The 21,840-nt window shown below is 36.7% G+C and overlaps 1 protein-coding gene across 2 annotated transcripts in view; it reads left to right on the forward strand.

The window, feature by feature from the left end:
- Positions 1 to 14,649, forward strand: part of RNF180 (ring finger protein 180) — a 64,616-nt gene extending 49,967 nt beyond the window's left edge. Inside the window, exon 7 of one of the 2 annotated variants that reach the window (XM_015848797.2) lies at positions 11,387 to 14,649. In XM_015848797.2, the coding sequence (XP_015704283.1) occupies positions 11,387 to 11,586 (200 nt within the window). In that variant the 3' untranslated portion in view covers positions 11,587 to 14,649. Of the gene's footprint in view, positions 1 to 11,383 lie in introns of both variants that reach the window. The other variant, XM_015848796.2, reaches the window with a different exon arrangement.
- Positions 14,650 to 21,840: the final 7,191 nt, after the last annotated feature.

Genomic DNA, 21,840 nt, shown 5'->3' on the forward strand with positions numbered 1-21,840 from the left:
TCATATTAAAATGTAGAATAATACCAAGTTTACTATTTTATTTTATTGTTTTATATGTGTGAAATGGAGTAAGGACAGGGCTTTTTAAGGAAGGATATGATCATTGTGCAGAGGGGATGAAAACATGGGATTTTAGATGTGAGGATAACTGCCTCTTTGTAATACACTTTAGCACTGTCCAAGAACAGATTTGGTGGGATATGCTCCTTGACCAGGCTTACATCTTGCCAGCACAGAGGTGGTGGTGTTTAACCTGACAGCTGCTCAGAACCACACTGCATTTGCTCGCCACTCCCCCCGCCCCAGTGAGATGAGGGAGAGAACTGGAAACAAAATAGAACTTGTGGATTGAGGTAAAAACTATTTCCTAAGACAGAAAAGGAAAACAGAAACAAAAATGTTGTGATACATATCTCTGTGGTGGCACATAATTGCCACCCATCAAACAATGCCCGGGTCATAATACAGCTGCACACCGACCAACACCCTGCTACCAACGCAACATTTCACCACCTGCTGAACAACTCCCAGCAACCCTCAAGCACTGGCGGTGCCTGGCCAACTCCCACAGGTTTATAGCCTTCCACACAATGTCATATGGTACTGAATAACCCTGCCGCTAACTCAGGCCACCTGTCCTAGCGCTGCCCTGCCCCCTGGTGCCATAATGGCAATGGCTTTTCCCCACCAGGCAGCCCTGCCTAGCTCTGGGCATGCTCCCTTCACTCAGCAACAACTGAAATGTCGGTGAACTGTTAACACTGTCTTTTTTAAATCTGCCCTTAAAATTTTACTTTATGAAATAAACAAAGGCATTACATTTCTCAATTACTTTGAGTATTGGTAACTTCAAAAAATGTAAGTGCACAATAAAAATAACGTCTCAAATAACTATGTCGTTAAAGAGATAATAGGTGTCGTTTTGATAGGGCAGTTAGATAGCAAGTATGCATTACTGGAGGCTGTCATACTTACTCAAGTCTAAAACATGTGATTTAACAATATATAAAGTGTAGCCTTCCTTATGCAATGCCAGACTGGAACTGCATTCTGTAAATGCTACACAATCACAGAAAAGTCATAAGCTAAGGGAAAATCTCAAAAAGTAATTTGATTCTGTAGTTGTGGTTTAAAGAAAAAGTGATTACAGTCATTTAAATTGAGGGTACAATGCAAACAAATTTGCTGTAGTCAGATGCAGGAGTGTCAAAGACAGAGACAATTAGGAGATTGGGCTTTATATGGTTATTGAAAAAGTTTTCACATAAAACTGAGATAGAAATACATTAGAGGAACCAGAAAAATATGATAGAGTAGTCAAGATAGAGATGGTAATGTGGTAAGATAGTGCTGGCTGCCTGTGTAGGGAAGGTTTTAGATGTACCTGAAGATTACATACATAATGTTCACAATGAGAGATGAGAATCACAAAACTACTTCACTACAAGCCTTAATGGCTATTTAGAAGTATAGGCTTTGGTAGGATGATGGGAAATTCCCTCTAACTGTTCTTATGCTAAGATTTTTATTTAATATATAGTCACTACAATGGAAGTGGGAAAGCCAATTTAGAAACAGGATGGTTCTTTTTATATTTTTTGAGTGCTTAATCTAGAAAATATTCCACCAATGTTGCATATAATGGAATCTGTGCTATCTTCTTACTGATCACATCTGTTTAGTAATGTAACAAAAAGCTATTGGCTTCTGCACCAGGCAGGGACTGCAAGATAGAACAGTGTTTTCAACTCCTGTTGCTACCAGTGGGAGCTCCTAGCACTGCAGCAGGCCACATCTGCCACATCCTTTTGGATAATAATTCTTTAGAGAAAAACAGAGCTCAGTTTTATGCATTTTTCAAAAAAGGTAGAAATATTGTGAAAGGTTTTATTAACACCTACTGATACATACTTTTATCTCTGTCTTTAAAAATGCACTTTGGTGTACAACTCTCATTCAAGGTTCCTTCAGTGATTTCAGCTACAAAGACAGCAAAAAAAAAAAAAAAAAAAAAAGAATACTAAACAGCAGTAAAAATACACGTCTAAAATCTCGTCAACTAGGTTTCGAATTCATCATATTTCTTTTTTTAAAAAGAAGGAAAAAAGAAAAGTGGTACTGTTTTTCAAGTTACTGGTGCCGTGATCCACTAAGAATAGAAACAAAACACTTGGGCTGTGTGTTCCTGGGAACCAGGAGAGTATACCAGGAAGGTACTGCAATGTGCTTGCTTCATTCTTATACTCTTTTTCACTTTTCATCAGTTTCTCATTGTTTGACCTTGTTAGAGAAAGAATAATAGGGTGATAGGCCTTTAGTCTATTACAGCACACCTATTCCTTTGAAGTATCTTACAGTTTGCTGGCAATTGTATCTTCAGTTACAATATTTACGTAGATATCATAAAATAATGTTATGTATTTATCAAATAAAATTACATAAATACTTGGTATTAGCCCTCCAGAAACAATTGAGAACAATACATAATCCTGCTTACTCCACCCTGGCTAAATTTGGAACTATTATATTTTTGCAGTGGTACTCTTTCATCACAGAATCTGTTCAGAGCATAATACATACCATGGACTTAATTTTATGCCTTATGTAAGAGTCTGCTGAGACTAGTTCAGCTTGTGACTGATTTCTGTGAACGTGTGCCAGCAAAGACGCCTTCTGTCTTCATCACCAGCAGGGATTAGCAAGTAATTTTTTTCTTTCCATGCATTTTACTGGAAGTGAGGAATGGTTCTTGCCAGCTAGGCCAAGCTGAATGGGAAAATAAATAGATTCTGGCCACTGAACAACACCCAGAAAAACTGATTTTATTTGTTCTTAGCTGTGAACTGTGTTTCATAAAGATAATGACAGACACACTTCTCCGGTACACTCCTTCAATACACTTAGCACTAAAATGCAGTGCATATTAGAGCAATTTGTAATAAAATAGCCCCTGAAGAGTCTCTACTGATGTAAGGATATCTTACCTTGAAAGTTATATTTGCTCAGTGTACGGAGATTTTATTAGATACCACAAAGAAATCCCATTTACTGTAAGAATAAAGAAGAATCTGTAGCTGAGAGGAAGTTATAGAGATGGCAGAAGAAGCCTCTAAAAGTCATCTAGTCCAGCCTCGCTTCTGTGTACATCTTGTAGATCAGGTTGCCCAGAGCTTATCCAGCCTGGCTTGAACACCTCCAGGAATGGGGCATCTGCAGCTTATCTAGGAAGACTGTTCCATTCAACTATTAGAGAAAAGAAAAAACAAGGCTGAACATGTACATTTTTTTCTGCTTCCTAACAGGATTTTTTAACAGTTTATAAACTTAGTTTATCTTAAACATATTCTATTTTAATTCTAAATAAGATCTTTATTGATAAAATTTTAAGTAATATTTTTTTTGGTGAAAATTTATTTTTTACTTTCCAATTAAGAAACATGACAGCTTTTCACATCAGTTTTGCTGTAAATCATCTTAAAAATCTGTTGTATGGTGTTCTGCTTGTTTTGTATTTAGTGTGTTTTAGTTTAAGGGAAAGGAACAAAGCCAGCAAAAAATGCACTTAGTGATTTTAAAAAAAGTCTGATTACAAACTGGCTATCAAAATTCCTTCACAATTCCCACATTCTGACAGCATTTATATTGTGAAGCATACTTACCCCATTTTTGAATGCATCACAGTTCTTAGACTCACCAATTAGCTTGTATTGGTGAATCAATAATTATGGAATAATCATAGATGTTTGAGCAGACAGACAACATTTTCTAAGCTCGCTGTGTCCTCCCATGCGTGTTGGTTCATTTACTTGAAGAGAAATAAACAGCCCATGACAGAAAACAGAAGTTGTTCTAGCTTTGATGTGAATTTATTAGAAGGGCTGGGCATGGTAGCCTTTGAGTATTTTTCATGAAATCAGTAAATACAATTTCAGATGTAAAGAATTAGCAAAAATCTCAGATGTGCATAACTCTCCATGTAAAAATGTGTTCCTTGCTTATAATGTGGCATCATGGATTTCTTCCTTTTAAAAACTTGCTTGTTTTATTTCTCAATAACTTGATTATTTGATGAGGTATACCAGCTGGTTTTCTGGTTTGTGTTCTAATTGGTAAGAGCTGAATTATTCATCTATAAAATAGCAAAAGGTAACTTGCTTCATGCATTTTTATTTGGTTATTAAGATTCAGAAGGTTGTTGTTGATTTCTGACAGAGGCACTACAGTTATGTCCTTGAAGTCAAGCTAATGGTAGAAATGGTAGCTGTACAAAAAACTTGAATTGTAAATAATCTCCACTGAATTCCAGTGGGTGTTATTTTAATGGAAAAAATATCTGCTCTCTTTCTCTTAGACAGAGTAAAACTGTCATATCTTTTTTGTCAAGTATAAATATTTGTAAATTTTGTTTGAATTATATTTGTGATATTTCAAAGAGGAAAAATACTCCAAATGAGCAGTTTATTCCTTTCTGTATGGAAGAGGCAAGAGGTCTTACTTCTAGTTATTTACAGTAAAAGGTTGAAAGATATGTTAATTCAGGCAGGGATTTTGTGAACTAATATGTAATATAAAAGCTCAGAGCCTAGGTTTATTTAGATTGCATATATCAGGTTTATATAGATTGCTACTGAAAAAAATATATATTAAAGGACTATCATTTCTGATTTTGAAAAAAATGTATGTTGAAAGGCTGAGAAATACAAAATAAGGCCTCCTATGAGCTGCAGCCATTACAAAAACTTCTATAAATTGTTTTGATTGTTATCATTTTAAGTGACTTCTGTTTCACTTGTGTATATTGCTGCTTACAAACAAGTGAGATTTTGACATCTCAGACAATGAGTATGCAGATCTGAAGTATCTGAGGCAGGCAGGGTAGGGAGGTTTGAGCTTTTCATGCAGGAAAAGCTAAAAATCAGAATTTGAGAAAGGCTTGTGATGGGGATGAGTGGCTCTTGTTTCAGGGACTGGATGCTTTATTGAGTGTGGTGAAAGTTTTGAAATTGATTTGGTGCTTGGGACATGAAATTGGGGTTCAGTGGAAAATCCTTGGAAAATGCACACAGAGTGACTGCCATCATCGGTTAGACATCTAGCAACAGATGTTCTTTTCTTTGTTCGGAATAACGTAGAACTCATGGCTCATTTTAACTATTAAATCTTATGCTGTCAACACAACCAGAATATAAAAGACCATGATGTGCGCATGGGAGAAGGCTGGTATGTGTGTAAGAAATTCAGGGCAAACACTGGGAAATTTCATTTGGGAAATAGTGAAGGAGATTTTTCATGAAATGAAGTTTTCTTTCAAATAGGGCTCATAGAAAGGAAAGCAGATCAAGGAAAGATGGGCGAACGCACTGGTAATATGCTGGAAAAGAGTATATAGCAAGCTGTACAGGTTTGCTGGAATCCCAGAGCAGACTGCATAGTTCAGAATATTCATCTGTGATTTGCAGAAGGGATACAGCATGATACTAAATTATTCAGTTCACTGCTTATAGTAATACAAAGGTATTTTCTTTATCAGAAACTTGAAGGAGGCAACATAATGCTCTTATATCAGGTCTATGTCTGACAGTAAACTGAAGGGTTGGTCTTCCATTCAGGCAGTCACATAGACCGGTTGGTGTAAACGAAAAGGATTCTCCTGAAATTCAGCAGACTCAAATGTGTCGTTTTTCACCTGAGAAGGGGGGAGCCTCTAGCAATGTCATAGCTTGAGCACTGGTTGAGGAGCAGTTCTCTGGAAAGAACTTGGGTATCCCAAAGAAGAGGAAGCTGAACTGGCTGCATGCCTTAGCACACTGTGCCCCAGCAGTACTTCAGGCAGAAGAAAAAGGAGCATGGCCAGTAGACAGGGGAAGTCATTATCCCCTACTATTCAGCAGACTACATCTGGAATACTGCAAGTACCAGGAAGAAGTTGTTAAACTGGAGCAGGTTTAGCAAAGGGGCAGCAAGCTGCTGTTAAGGCTGACTTTGCTTACTTTGCAGAAGAGAAGGTTTTGCAGGAAGATTTCAGGGCAGCACTGTACCTATATGGAAGTCACCAAGAACACAGAGCTTCTTCTTCACAGTGATGTGTGACAAGCATGATAACGTGAGATGCTCTGCAAAAAAGATAAATATTTTTACTAGGAGAACATTCAAGCAGTGAACAAGCTGCCCACAGAAGTGATGCAGCATTCTGAGCTGTAAATTAGGTTATTGCATCTTAACAAAAGAGGCCTGTTAATATCATTGATAGTTTTCTGAAAATATTCAATATATAGCCATCTTCAGAAAGTAAATAGGCATTATTAGGTTCATAACAAAATGGAAAGCTTTGGTTTGTTAGCAAGATTTGTGGTGAACCCATATCTCCAGTTTTGCTATAATTTTGAATCCAGTTCTCACAAAGGATAAAGCAGAGTGAGGCGTAATATAGAAAGAAGGGTCTTAATTATGGAAGTCTTTCCACACAGAAGGAGATTACAGCTTTTTTGTTTGGAGAAGGTTTTACAGAAAATATACAGGAGGTAAAATTATTAATGGTGTTTTAGGAAAAATGTCAGCTCAGAAGTCTTCTTACATTAGCAATTAAATCAGCCATAAAGGATAGGGAAAAACAACAGACATAGGACCATATGTCTACATTTGTGTTTTAGGAAAGAGATTAATAACTTTTTAATAACTTTAGCTGAATGCCCATTAGTGGTTGGTGCACATCACCAGTGCGTATTTGAGCTCTTGGAGCTCATCTTCTGGTTTAACTGTACCTCAGCTAGTCAACCTATTTGCTCCAAGATTACTCCTCAAAGGACCAAAAAGTTTGGTAAGCGAGCTTAATGTGATGTCTGGTTCAAAAGTATGCATGGTCACATCTCATGAAAGGAGGTCCTATCGATGATGTTTTAATGCATTGTTCTGAGTGTAGCTTCCAAAGCACTGAGTCCCTAAAGTGCAAGGACACTGTGCCAATACATATTCCTTTTTTGTTAGTCTTATGGTATATTTATCTGCTGCTGTTCATATAAATAACATACACTGGGTGAAAATGATGTCTGTATAGTCTGTATGTCTGAAACATTTGTTCTTAGGTAGTTTAATCTTACATGAACATTTGCAGTGTAAATGGTTATTGTAGCCTGCATATCACTCAATTTCTTGTTTACAGAAGTGTGTTTCGCACATAATGTTGTTTTTGTTATCTAGTGACTGGTTTCCACTAGCAATCTACTAGACTCTTCTGGCACTGTGCATGTATCCGCATGTGATTTGACTGGAAGTATCTTTTTAGAGTATAACAACACAGACACAAAAAATTTAAGTTGCATGTTTTAACAAATACATGTGTTTGTAGAAATTATTTAGGAAATGTACTGATGAAATAGGATTGAGTTTGCTTTTAAAAACGGAGCAAATGCATTGGAAATGATTTGGAGCTCTGTCAGCTGTTCTGTTTCATAATTCAAACCCCTTTTACGTGTTGCTGTACAGTTTTTAAGGAGCTTCACATCTCTGCATTTTTGTCTGCAGATGGCTAGAGGCAGATGTAGAGGCAGTTTATGTCAGCTCTCACTGGAGACATAGACATTTGAAGGTATTTTCCATGCCACAACTTACTGAAGACAGTAGTCACAGAATGGATCATAGTGTCTGAAAGAAACTTTGGCATGATCATATAGGGTTTCTAAATTTGATCCTATCTCACTTCTCTACTGAAGTTTATTTCATAATGTGCTTCAGTTCAATGAAACAATTATTGTTCTTTGTTAGCCTCTGCTAAGTTCAAGAATTCAGTTTACAGAGTAGTTTTAATATTGAAAAGTATTAAAAAGGTAAAAAGGAGACTATTTTAATAATGGATTTAAAATGCAATCCATATAGCCATCTATCAACATCCTATAGCTTTGCCCGTGCTCAGCAAAGTTACAGGGATTGCATATGTTACACACTAACCAATTCCTGACTGTACATGTATCTTCAGTGCATTGACAGTAGTTTCTCTGTGGCTTTCTATAGCAAGAACAATACAGAGTAATTAATATCCTGGATGAATACAGCTGTTCTTGAATGTAGAATGATTGCATTATGACATCTAATCCATGATAAAATCTGTTTGTGTTTCTGGAAGGCTAATTGCAGAATAATGTTTATCTAAATCCTGTAGAAGGTGAGGAATACCAATTCAAAACTAATGCAGCTGCTTGTGCACATCATTCCCCTGAGTAGATGTTACCAAACACACTAGAATTCATGTGTAAAAGGTGAAGTGAATGATACAGCGTTAGTGATTATATATATATATATATAAAGTATTAGTGATAATATTATTTTTTTTAAAAACAGCACAGGTCAAGATTTGTGTTTGACAATAGTGTTTAACGTGTTAGAGAAATATTTAAGGAAAACAGGGGATTGAAATCAAATTAGCATTTTTCAAGTGAATTATGTCTTGGTAGAAAGTTATTTAGACTCAATTTTTTGGGATTAATTTTATGAATTACTGATACTGTTTTTAAGTAATTAAAGATCATATATTGAATATATGCATATATGCATATTCAATATATGACAACAGCATATTTAGCTGTGAGACAAATCATAGATCAATCTGAGTAGCTGAAAATCATCATAAAATATCATCTTTCCCTTCACTAGAATGAAGCTTTAACGTATGGTCTACAAAACAAGATAGATAAAACATATAGAGGTATTCAGATGTGTACAGGTACAGATCTGTAAGCAGCGTCTGTATACAATAAACTGAAACAAATGGTGATAAATAGATAGATAGATAGATAGATAGATAGATAGATAGATAGATAGACAGACAGACAGACAGATAGATAAAACGATGATGTCTAATCATCAGTGGTTCTCCAGAGAAAGAATCTCTCTTTTCAGCAGTACAGTCATTCTTCTATACAAAGCAGCCTTGAATGATTATATATCTTATCTGGAGTAAAAAGATCTGTCATTAAATATCTCTAAAAGTACAACAGAAAGAAACAGTAGTCTTACTTGAAATGAATGGAAACAATTGTTGGAATGGAAATAATTAATATTTTGTCCAGAACTTTTCAGCACAGAAAGAATACAAAGAAACAGTCAGTATCCACCACTGAAAAAGTAAACTAGTGAATTCCAGCAAAGTTCTCTATTAGAATACTTATTTTTTTTTTAATTAGATTTCTCATTTACCTCAAATAAGATCTGGTGTTATTTAAATGAAAATTACTGGCACACAAACAACAATTATATCTTACTCAACACTAAAGACAGGAACTTCAAGGAGTGCTGATTAAACGGCACTAGAAAGGCAGCACTATAGCAGATAAAAAATGAATGAATGCTGCTTCACGCTATTGGGCAGTGATGCACACTGAAGGATTGAGAGATTTTATGTCATCTTATCCACCTTGGGACTCCCAAAAACCATTACGTCTGTTTAGAGAAGAAGAATTTGTATGGCTCTGCAGAGCTCCATCAGCATCCAGCAACCTGGAAACAGAAGTCCAGAAGGTGCTCTCTTGCCACCTTGTCCTGCATGAATGGGCTAGATCTTCTGCCCTTGCACCTCACCTTCCACCCTCTTTCCTGAGTCACAAATTGTGTCCGATGAAGATGAACGGATGTGAAAGAGACCTGAGCAGCTTGCTCTGACATACACATGCTTACATAATATTTATCTTACTAAATAGAGAAGTCAGGAGGAATGGAAAGAAGTGCTTGTTTGGCAGGGCAATGAGGAGGTTCTTGGGATCTCCCAGAGCCTATAAAATATATGGAGATCACTAATTCAGATGCTTAGACTTCACCATGCATCTCCAAAATGACAGAGAGATTTAGAGGGTTTTGGTTATGGTAAGTGGTAAAGATGATCAGAAGTAGAAAAGTCCATCCTTGGAGAAAAGTCATGGCAATAGGCACTGTGGACAAATTACTGTCATGTGCAGAATGGATAGGTCACCATTACTTGCAGATTTTATTTTAGTAGAAAATAAAAAAATATTCAAAGGTTTTTTTTTTTTTAAAAAAAAAAAGCTTAAAATGATGCAATACATTTTTTTGCACAATGTTTGCTTTCTTTAGATCTTTGATATTAAGAGCTTTACAGAATTTAAAGTAGGATTGCAGTTTCTCGTAGATATAGTATGGCTCGAGTAACGTTTTTAAAAACAGGAGTAACAGCACACAAGAGATCCCATTTCAGCACAAAAGCAAGTCTTTTGTTTGGGGGATTAAAATCATCTTTCCTCAAATCAGATATATGAAGATTTCATTACTGTGTAACCATTGAACAGAGGTTTCTTTGCACCACTCTGTGTCATTTGCGGCTTGTGATTAAGAGAGTCTGGATGGAGTACGCTCTGCCAGTCCCTCTGCTTTTTCACTGAGAGTGTCTTCTTCATTTCTGTCTTTCTAGAAGGGTCATTATAAATACTTCGAAATTAGTGTAGTTTACAAAGAAAGTTATTCATGAGTTTACAGTTTATTCCAATTTAAAAATATAAAACCGAGTCACTCGTTCAATTAAAATTTTATTGCTACAATTTAGTTTTCCTAGTGTTGTGCTAGATGACCTCTATATGGATTCCTTAGAACTAGATCCACCAAACTGGATTCACAACAGAAGAGTTTAAAGGTAGAAGAGTGAGTGTTTAGTCTTGTTAGGTTTTTGAGTTCTGTGTTTTCACACAGGCTTTTTATTGTAACTTGAAAAGCTCCACTTGCACCTGCATATATATATTTTTAAAGTACTATGAGTATTTCACAAACAGTAAATAAAAAATAAAAAATAAAAAAAAAAAAACAGTTTCTGATATTCTTCAGACATAGTATTAAAGCAAGAAGGATTTGTATAAAAGTGTTCTGAAAATAGATTCTAATACTTGTAATAGAAATTCGTGTATGTTTGCACTGTTGAACTATGCGTGTACACAGATACATATGGCTAGATTAGTGGAGAATTCACATGAGTAGATTTAAGGAATGCAGAGATAAATTACTCCAGAGATGAACTGCAGTATTTAGAGCATTTCACTTCTGCATCACTGAATGGAACTGAGCGGAAGAAGGCACCAAGGGACAGGTTGGTGGATCTGGATAAGTATCTCATCCATCTCATAGATACAGTGTTACCTTTAGAGAGTGCCAACTCTGAACAATCAGACTTACTCTTTGCTAGACACAGAAGACAAGAGTTAGGCTTTAAATCTTTCAAAACCAAGTCTGTGAAGATCTTCTTGTCCAACAAAGTGAGAAAATCTAGCAGTGATATGTGAGATTTCCTGCTTTCTGTTGTTCTGTAAGTAACTAAGAGAACAGTTAACTTTTGTCACAGTCAGTCTAGTTGCTTTAATAAAGATGTTTTATATCATGGTGTATTCTTCAGCAGGCTTTCGAAGACGCCCAGATACTGTAACAAGGAGACATTTCCCACATGCTGCTCACAGAATGGACTATATGGACTTTGAAGATGATAGCCGTGGATGGCGGTTTGATATGGACATGGTGATAATCTACATTTATTCAGTCAACTGGGTAATAGGATTTATTGTGTTCTGTTTCCTTTGCTATTTCTTTTTCCCTTTCTAACTTGTAGAGATTACACATAAGGAAAACAGCAATTTTGAACAACAATAATGTGAATAGAAAACAAATGAAGGAGGAGAAATGTTTGTTGCATTTTTATCATTCAAAACTGCATCAGACTGCATCAAGCGTACCATTAGGCTTTTTGATGCTTCTGCTATGTATGACAAAGTACTGAAGTTTGGTTCCAGATATAATGTGAATTCCAGATCATTCTTCATTCAGTAGCCATTTTACCTTATTTTGGATGGGAACAGGACTTTACTACAAATGTATAAAATAGTTACTTGGTAGAATCACACATTACTATTTGTTCTTAGAGGAGTTAGAGTGTGTGATATGATGGAAAGGAACCCATACAGTCATACTTAGGGTTGATGCTATATTAACAAAATTTGTAAATAAGTCATCTCATTCATTGGTGCTTCAATTGCTTGTGTATAAAAAACAATAAAGGCAGTTGCCATATATAATCAGATCTGTTGGGGATAGTAGATTATAAGCACTGCACTATGTAATATATAAATATTTACCAGAGTAATTTCACTGGTATAATCCAAATTACTGAAGGCTTTGACAATTGATAGACCTGTCAGCTTTCTGTTGTGGGGATATACTGTACACAGTGCCTGAAATCTTGAGCCTATAAACCAAAAAGAGAAATGACACTGCACAGCATTTGACAAGTTTGTCTTTTCAGCAAATGGCAATCAGAAGGAATCAACTAACAACCCAAGATCTGCACATTAAAGGGACCTTTTCTGTGCAGATTCGTAGAGTGGCACTGTACCATTAGTAGCCGTCCAGATGACTGCATATGAATCCAGCAAGAGAGTTAATGGGGGCGGGCAGCAGGCCTGCAGCTGTGATGCTATGAGACACTAACGGGCAGCAGGCCTGCAGCTGTGATGCTATGGGACACTAACTCCAGTAAACAGTGGAGGAATAATGGGAACTGAAGCATTCTCCTGTGGTAATTCAGTCTGTACATGACTGAAACACTATCAAATTACCATAGCAATTTGAGGATACTGTTTAACTGGGGGCTCACCAGCACTATGTGTCTCCAGGGAGACCATGTAGGACAACACACTGTTTATGTGCACCTTTCATATAAAAGAATTGTAAAGCACTTTATTCCATGTGGAGATTGCTGAGTTTCAGTACCAAACTGCAGAGAGGTCAGCAATCATTGTGTACTTGCTACTTTACATGGTCTTTTCAAATGAAAGTGAAAATAAATTACAGAGAGGATATTTGAAACTATTATGAGAATGGGAATCAAATGCTGAATAATAATACAAGGTATCTGAAGGGTTTGGTTTTCAGGAAGGTACAAGGAAGTTTTTATTTCTAAGGGCATGATCCTACAAAGTACACTGCAGTTTGATCTAAAAAAGCATTTATGTTGTTACTGTGGTATCAGGGTTTGTGTGGGAGACCTGTGTTTTACTCAGTAGGTGGTATACTCCCCTGTTCTAAACGAGAACAAGGAGAAACGTGTTACAGAAGGTGCCATCTGCCAAATGTTACGGAATGAAACCAGAGGCGTTATCAGTGTGCTTAACATTAAGCATGTGCTTATGCTTCTTTGCTGGAGCAGGGCCATCATGCTTAGTATCTTATTGGTCATAAAGGGATCAGGAACAGAAACTTTGACTTAATCTGAAAAACAGTAGTATATCAGCTGCTTGTATTTAATTGTCTTACAGGCTGCATAAAATAATTTCTATGTATGTTTGTGACTATATGTGTAGCATTAGAAATTACAAGTCTGACCACACTGATTGAAATAAATGTCTATTGCCATCATATTTAATACATGAAAACATAAGAAAGTGTAATAGTTGAAATTAACTATCACTATGTGGCTATGGCCGTGACAGAAATACATTTTCAGTAATTACATTACACCTAGTTTCATTATCTCTACTTAAAAATGATTGGCTTTGTTACTGGTGATGTAGGCATACAATTTTAAAAGCTTTAAGGTTGTAGGAAAGTGCTTGGTAAACCTTCTCTATACAAATGCAGGTAAATCTTTAAAAATTTGGGGTGTTTTTAGGTATAGGCTCCTGTTTTGCTACGTACAATGTGTAGGTCTGTATGCTGAAATGTTATCAGTAATTTTTAAAAGTTTTCTATTCCAGGACTGAGATTCTAACCTTTTTTTTGTTTGTTTGTCTCCAATGTTACGAACTTCATGCTCCTCTCTCCATGAAGAGAGGGACAAGTCTACCTGTTAAGCCAAAATTGCTTCTACCTTTTGTCTCAGAAAGTACTAAAATAAAGAGATATGTAATGAAGAAAATCTTTAGTTTAAATTACATAGTCTTAAATTTCAGTAATAATTTAAATTAAAAATAATATAACCAGGATATCTGCTGTAGCAGTATCCTTAAGTATTTCAAAATATATTCGAACCTAAAAAACTTAGCATAGACACTAACTAATTATATAAGGAAGACTTACTTATATCGATCTTAGTAGCAGGTCACAATGGATTAATTCTGAAAAAGGCAACAAGAAGAGTCAAAAATCCAGTGTAATATTAGCCCCATCAAGCAAAAAAAAAGTTGGTAACTGAAGGGTGGATGCATTTTCCTTGATTTAGTAGGAGAGACAGCTTGGTGTGACATTCCCAACTGTGCAGCAGCACCTTTTTTTTGTGGCCTAAACAGTGCACTCTCTCTTGAGCTGGACTATTGTACTTCATGTTGTTTGTTGTTAATTCCAAGTCATTGTTTTTAAAGGCTTATAAATGACTGTTGCAACTTTGAGACATCCTCCATAAGGAAAAAACAAACAAACAAACAAAAACCTGGTAGGCATAGAAGAAAGTAAACTTTTTGTAGTTTATTGCTTTTGTGAGATACATTATTTTGTAAAAATACAATGAAAATTAAAGAGTTCAAATCTGGTTTTCATCAAAGACTGCCTGTAAAATGATGTTGATATCTCTGGGAGCAATTTTCTGGTTAAAAGTTGATCCTGCTCTTCAATCTTGTCTTTCTTACCTGCAGCGGTATTACAATGTTTGCAATAAAATTTGAGTTGTTTCTAATATTTTGCAGCCATCGGTAGCTTTTCCTTGGTGGAATTAAATTTTAATGCTTTTTTTTTTTTTTTTTTTTTCTCTCAAAAAATTTTAATGCTTTTTTTAGTGTGTGTGTGTTCTGCTGAATATTTTGTTAGTGTGATTATCTCTTTTCATATTAGCAGACGTTCATCAGAAATTATCCAGGGTAAGGTTTTGGTTGTGGTGCTTTTAGTCCAAACTGATTAAATGTTGAAGTCAGCATAAATCCAGGATGAGAATGAGAAGTTTGCTTGATGACTGGCTAAGGGCCCTTGTGCTCATTCAGTAATGTGTTTCTAGCCATGCAGTGGGTGTGTTTATAAATCTCCTACCTGCTGGAGATGCAGTCATCTTGCTTTCCTCCCACAGCTTTTTAAAACAATTCCCAAGCAACAGCTGCACCTGCCCACAAGGCTGAGATCAAAGGCCAGCCTTCAACAGTACTCTGCAGATACACCTGAAGTACATACATACATCACCAACAGCATTACCGCAGTTACTGGTGGAGAAGGATGATGTTAAAGCAGAGTTTGGTCTTATTTCATCACTCCTTGAGAAAAATAAACCGGATATCATGAGTCTCTGGGAGAAAAAGCAACTATTTTGGCTATCATAACAAGTACATCTCTCATGTAGCATTGCTTTTGTAAGTATATATTCAGCATTCAGCATCTTTTGTCCTTGGCAACTCATACCACTTCATAACTGTGAGCTGTACTTAGAAATCAGTAAGTGCATGTACACAAAGAACAGGTTAAAAGGAAGAAAACTGAAAATCCATACTTGCTGTTTTCTTTGTTCTCCCATGGGTGCAAAAGATGGAACTAACCTTAGCACTGCGCTGGAAACCAAAAGATATTTCTGCAGGGTATTTCAGTGGTGTTAGATCAAAGGACCGTTTTCAGTGATTGGTGGTGGATAGGATGACCAAAAGACAGAAGGGGCCTACATACTGTCCCCTTGCCTTCACACTGAGAAAGTTGCTGTTTCTCAAGTACAATTCCATTACCACAACAGTGACATACACTTCTGTTTCACTTCTGTCTTCGTGGCAGTGGTATCATGACACACTGGTATGGGTAGCAGATGCAGCAGATCCTGCTTGCATGGCTGCCTCATCTACTGCAGGGAAGAATCTGCAGGCTGAATAGAGATACCCTGTGGTTTGGGCTTGATTGAGAAAAGAAGATTTCACTTATGACTTAAATTTTACTTTTTGATTCAGACCTCCTCTAGGTCATCAGTAGGACAAATCTCAATGTCTTTTTGTCTCAAAGTATTATTTCCTCTTCTCTACACCAATCTGCTGAGGTCCTTCTGGGTAATTCCAACACTGTACGTAGGAAGATGCAGGAGGGTAGGACTGTGAGAGTGTTCTGCTGATATTCAGCCCCACAGGCTGGAAGATGCTGAGAGAAAGGAGGCGAAATACCCTGTGGATTGGACTGGGCTTGATGTGGAGCCATACAAGCTCTCCTTGAACATACCTATTTGTTTACCAGAATGTGCCAAGACAGACAATATTAGCAAACAGTGAAGTGGATTAAAAGATGTCCAAACTGCCATTCTCATAGGGTTGTGCTCAATGGCACAAAGTTCATCTGGAAGGCAGTAATCAGCAGTGTACCTCTCTGCGTGTTTGCTGGTGACAAAAAAAATTGGGACAACTGACTGATGTTCCAGAGGGTTGTGCTGCCAACCAGAAGAAACAGGCTACAAAAAGGGATCAGTGGGAACCCCATGCAGGTCAGCAAAGGGAGCCACAAACTCCTGAATGTAGAGAGTCCCTGTCTCCAGTACATTCTGGGAGTTACTAGCTGGAAAGCAGCTCTGCAGGAAAGGGCTTGGGAGTCCTGCTGGACACCAAGTTGAACACAAGTAATGCACCCTTGCAACAAGAGGGCTTACAGTATTAGGGCTGCATTAGAATAAGTGTTGCCAGCTGGTTAAGTAAAGCAATACATCTCCTCAGTTGTTCATCTCTGATGAAGCCGAACCTGAACCATCATGTTCAGTTTTGCATTCCCCAATAAAGGAGTGACCTGGACAAACTGGAGAGAGTCCAACAAAGGGCCATTAAAGTGATGAATGCAATGGAGCGTCTCTCATATGAGTAATTCTGTGAAGTGAAAAGAAGTTGGTCTTTCAGCAGTGAGCAGATTGCCCAGACAGTTCTGGGTAGAACATCATAGTTTCACCTAAAAACACAAGGCGGTACGACGCTGGAAAAGTTTTCAACACATTTATATCCATTTCAGTTGTTCTAGATGCATCTTTAATTCTGCAGGCAGAACAAATCCTGGTAATCTCTTTTTTTTTTTTCTCTGACTTGTATCTGGAGTCAATACAACCAGTCTTTCTTCATGTACAGTTCAAACTTTCAGGAGATACTTTTCTTCAGTTCCTTAAATCTGTTGCTGCAGTCATCTGACAGTAAAGTCAAGAAGAATAGTAAGCAAAGAATGACAAGGAATCAAGTCATAGTATTCCACTATGATGAATTTTAATGATGAGAAATAGATACTCATTTTATAAACTGACTTCTCATTGTTTTCTTTGTTAATGTCTAATTTAAAAAAATAAAAATAAAAAAATTAAATGTGTTAATTCAAATTTCCAGTTGTTGGTGACTTTATTTGACATTCCAGACAAGAAGATTTCCTTTCAACAGATCCTGAGGGAGAAGAACTAAAGTTCATGTTTGTAAGCCTAGTAAGCCTTAAATGCATCTGTTTTTCATGGGCAGTCTCCAGTAGAATTAATGGTATTCCCGCTGGTATTGCGGTGATAGCTGCCACTTGGTGTTACCAAGTGTCAGTGATGGCTTATTTAAGTTTACAGTTCAGTTTTAGGATGAAAAAAATGCAGTAATTGTAATCTGACTATTTCCTAGATATCATTTCAACTTAACCTATTTCATTTTCTGTCAAACATCTTCTTCAGTTTTACATTTCTACATTTCTGATAAGGCATTAAAATTTAATCAGGATAGCACTTAAAATATATTGCACGTGTAATCTTTTATGCTCAATCAGGAGGATGAAGCAGAAGGAATAAGTGCCACCAATAAAAAGATTGTAGTATGTCATTTGATATTGATACAAGTATTAAAAATTAATTACATAAAATTCTTCTTGCTGTCATAAAAAAGAATTAGTATTAAAATGCTGGTTACGTAATGTTCTCCACTGTTGCAAACTGGAGAGTGGAAAGAAACTGAGCAGAAGGCAGATTTGCATGCGACAACACAGTATTAGCTGTATAAAATGACAGATACTGGATACCAACATAAAAATCTGCATGATGACCCCGTTCAATGAATGAGTGAGAAACAATAAAGAATTCTATGTAATCCTAGTCTTCCTGAAATAATCCCCATTTGGGGGATATCAGCTCTTTGTATAATTAGGTCTCTTCCCAAGAAATACTGTTTAGACTCTACAATCCAAATGTGAAAATATCTAAAATTTACAAAAGCTCGTCCTCGATCCTTGAAGGTTATAAATCCCAGAATACATTACCATCCATAGAATGGCACCTGATGGTGCCTGAGAGACAACACGTTCCAATTAGAAACATGAGGTAAGAATGCAATTGCCTTGCAGATGGCTCTAGATAGATAATGTATGCATTTCATCTGTCAGAAGTTAAAGTAGTTCTGAAATAATTTGAATTAGACTTCAGGGGAGGGAGGATATGTTAATTCTCTTTTATACCTTATGAAGCAGAAAATATTTGCAAGAAGTGAATGTTACAGGCAATTCATAGCCCTAGATGGTTCCATCTTCAAAAAGAGGTACCCACATTTTGTCTTTCCAAGGACATGTGAGTTAAATGAACGTAGAAATTGGGAATTATTTGTGTTGTCATAAAGACCACAACTTTTCCCATGCATATAATACAGTTCCTCATAAATATCAGTAGCATAACCTACAAAGTTGTCTGGTTACATTTTGGGTTGTCATCTGGGAAATGTCTTAAACTCTTAATCACAAGAAAAAAAATGGTCAGGTTGTCATTAAATTTCCCTGCTACACTGCACCCATTCTTTAATTCCGTTTAAGACAGAAATACAGTATTATGATAATAAAAGCACATATCACTATACCTTTCTCATCCCTTATCTATTATTCCTCAATGTCCCATTTCTCAGAGTGATTTACAGGCCAGATTCTCATTATTTTGAGTCTATACAAAATAAGTTATTTAGAATTTCCACTTCCTGTGAGCTTAGTGATAATACTGATAAGTGTTCAAAGCTCTTGGAGCTTCTTGAGTGATAAACACTTCTACAGGCACTAAACAATGTCCAAATTCAAGCATTACAGTGTTAATCCAGCAGCTGAACACATATTTCAGCAGCAGTAATAAGTGATAGCTATCATGATTTAAAGTAAAGGACAGGAGATTACATGTGTGTGGCTTGTGCAGTCATTAGCTTCATTCCTTATTGACTCAATACTAAAAAGATTTAAACAAAAACAAAACAAAACAAAACAAAAAAACCTTGTTTACCAGGTACTGCTTTACAGGAAGGTTAATATTAAAAGTGTTTTGGGATTTTTAGTGTTAAAGTGGTAAGAAGGAGATTTCTGGAAGATTTCCACTAGCAGCATTCCTTCACATAGCACACAGCCAAGTGTCCTCATTTGGAAAATGAGAAAATATCTTAACTTTCAAGTGGCACAGACGGCGAGTTACTTTGGGCAACAAAATGCAGGTTATGGTGTAATTTATCCAACATTTTTTGTGTTTGTTTTTACCTCCCTGAATGATTGGTTTATTTCACAGTAAGCTGTCTATCAAATACACGTATAGCAACCCAGTGTCAAAAGCCTATCCATTGTCAGCACCATCAGTGATCAGTACTGTGATCCCAGCAGTCACACAACTCTGTTTCTGTACAAAATGGTGCTTGTGAGGTCTACGGGTTAAGCGAACCTCTTAAGCTGCCTCTTTGGAAAGACAATAAAGCTTATCAATGCATTACTGTAGAAAAGCAGCGCAATTGTGGTAAGCTGTGAATGCCAATAAGAATGTTTGAAGTGTCCTGAAATGGCTGTTCTTATAAGACTTAGGTAAAGAGTGAATTTCACAAGTGGAGTAACATTACTGCAAACAAAGTGAAGCTGCTCTTTTAAATAATTTTCTAACACAAAAACAATTAAGATTGTTTGATGTTTCTTCCTAAAAGACAGTGCACATTAACAAGAGTCACAGTACACCTAAAATCAAGGAGACAAAAATATGCCAAGTTCTGGGAAAAAGCTTTCTGAACTTGTAAGGATGAAGTCCCAGTTCAGCAGCTAGAGCTGCCCACAGCCCCTTGTACTTAACTGCTGCTATGGACAAATCCAAGCTCTCTCTAGTCCTGTTTTCGTAGCACTGTGTACTGCACATAGAGCCAGACTGAACCTGATGTGGCTGTACTCCACTCCTTCAGCACAGGAATCCTTGCAGGGAGGACAGCGGGCGATGCTGGCTGCATGCATAACCGCTTGGCATTAGGAGATCATGCAGATGGCAGCGAGTGCGGTCAGGTGGCACTGCACACAGGCTGTGCACTGCCAGAACAGGCTGGAGGTGACTTACAAAAAGCGGAAATTCAGAGGCTGCAGCTTTCCAGATATTTCTGCTTTATTCCCAGGGAGGAATTCCAACAGAATGATTTACATCCATTCCCCAAAGGTCCTCATCACCTAACTCCACTAACAGCAATATCTGTTGTGCATAATGATAGCACTTGTCACTGATCACAGCATTATTTTTTTCTACAATTTCACTTCCAAGAAAAAGCTTTCTGGCCCCATGGCCGGAGCTTCCCTTGTCCAAAGTGCTACAAAGATGCTATGATCAGTATTTAAATACTTATGTAAGTAAATAAGATGGCGTTTCTGCATTCTATTTTCACAGAAATTCAATACTTAGGTTATATGTGCATTAGTCACAGGTGTGTGCAAGAAGGGGAGAAAGGGCCAATGCTGGGCTTAGTTGCCCCTCTCACATTTTTGGAGGCTGTTTACCTCCTGTCAGCATCTGAGTACAGTGGATAGCATTCTCCTGCATCTGATCTCTCCTCAGATGAAGGGAATCTCAGTCCTACTTGGAATTCCAGTACCCAAGTGTCTCAACTGAAGGTCTGAAATATCATTGTTTTAAACCCTTTTTAATCCTGTTCTTTCACTGCTCAGCTCCTGAAAAATAACTTTTGTTTGTGCTTCTGGAAAAAGCCCCATTTCAGTGTTGGAATATCAGCAACAGATTGATAAGGCTGCTTTGAGCACATCCCATGAATAAATGCAACTAAAGCCATTTCAAAACCTCCTGGTATTTAATTAAAGCAACTAGATGAATGAGCTTATTCTATTTTTGTATATGCTACTGTATTGGTGTGATTATAATGCTAATCATATTAAAACCCTAACATAACAAAGCTAATACCTGATTAAAAGTATGGGATGACTTTTGCATTAATAAGTCACAAGGAAAAATACTTGATGAACTGAGTTCTCTTTCAGAGTCAGTTTTTACTGTTGGTCAAAGCATCCTCCTGCAATCATTACCATAACTGAGATAAGCATCCTTATTGCTGTATTAGTTATGTTTATGTTGGAAACCAGCAGATTTATCATTCATTTTTGTATTGGTAAGCAGATTTCTAGTGTGATAATAAAAACAAACAAATTTATGGTGAGTGACCATTTTGAAGTAGTGGATTTCAGAATCAACTTAAACATGCTGCGGTAACAAGTCAGCAGAAATGGGGAAAATGCTTAAATTATGAATAGAATTTAATGACTAAATAAATGAACATTTATTTCTCAAGTTTAAAAAGAACTTTTTAAAAAACAAAGCATATTTCTCTTTTCAGATATTTGGTGTATGCAAAAAGTGTTCTGTGTTTATTTCAAATAAATGTTTATTTGTTTATATAACAACTTTAATGGAGAGAAAAAGGGAAATAACACTAACGTAGTTTTGTTAAACATTCATTAAGCTACTAGTGTTTGATATTACCAGTTTGTAGCAGAAACACTTTTGAGGCCAATAGAATGACCTTGAGGATCATACCTATGTCCCTAGTAACCAGATCCCCCATTTCCTTCCAGAAAGTGCCCACATTTCTCTGGTCTTCTTTTTATCACATTCATTTGGAATCGCGGTTGCTGAAGTCCCCG

Source organism: Coturnix japonica, chromosome Z (genome assembly GCF_001577835.2).
Source record: "Coturnix japonica isolate 7356 chromosome Z, Coturnix japonica 2.1, whole genome shotgun sequence".
Lineage (NCBI taxonomy): Eukaryota > Metazoa > Chordata > Aves > Galliformes > Phasianidae > Coturnix > Coturnix japonica.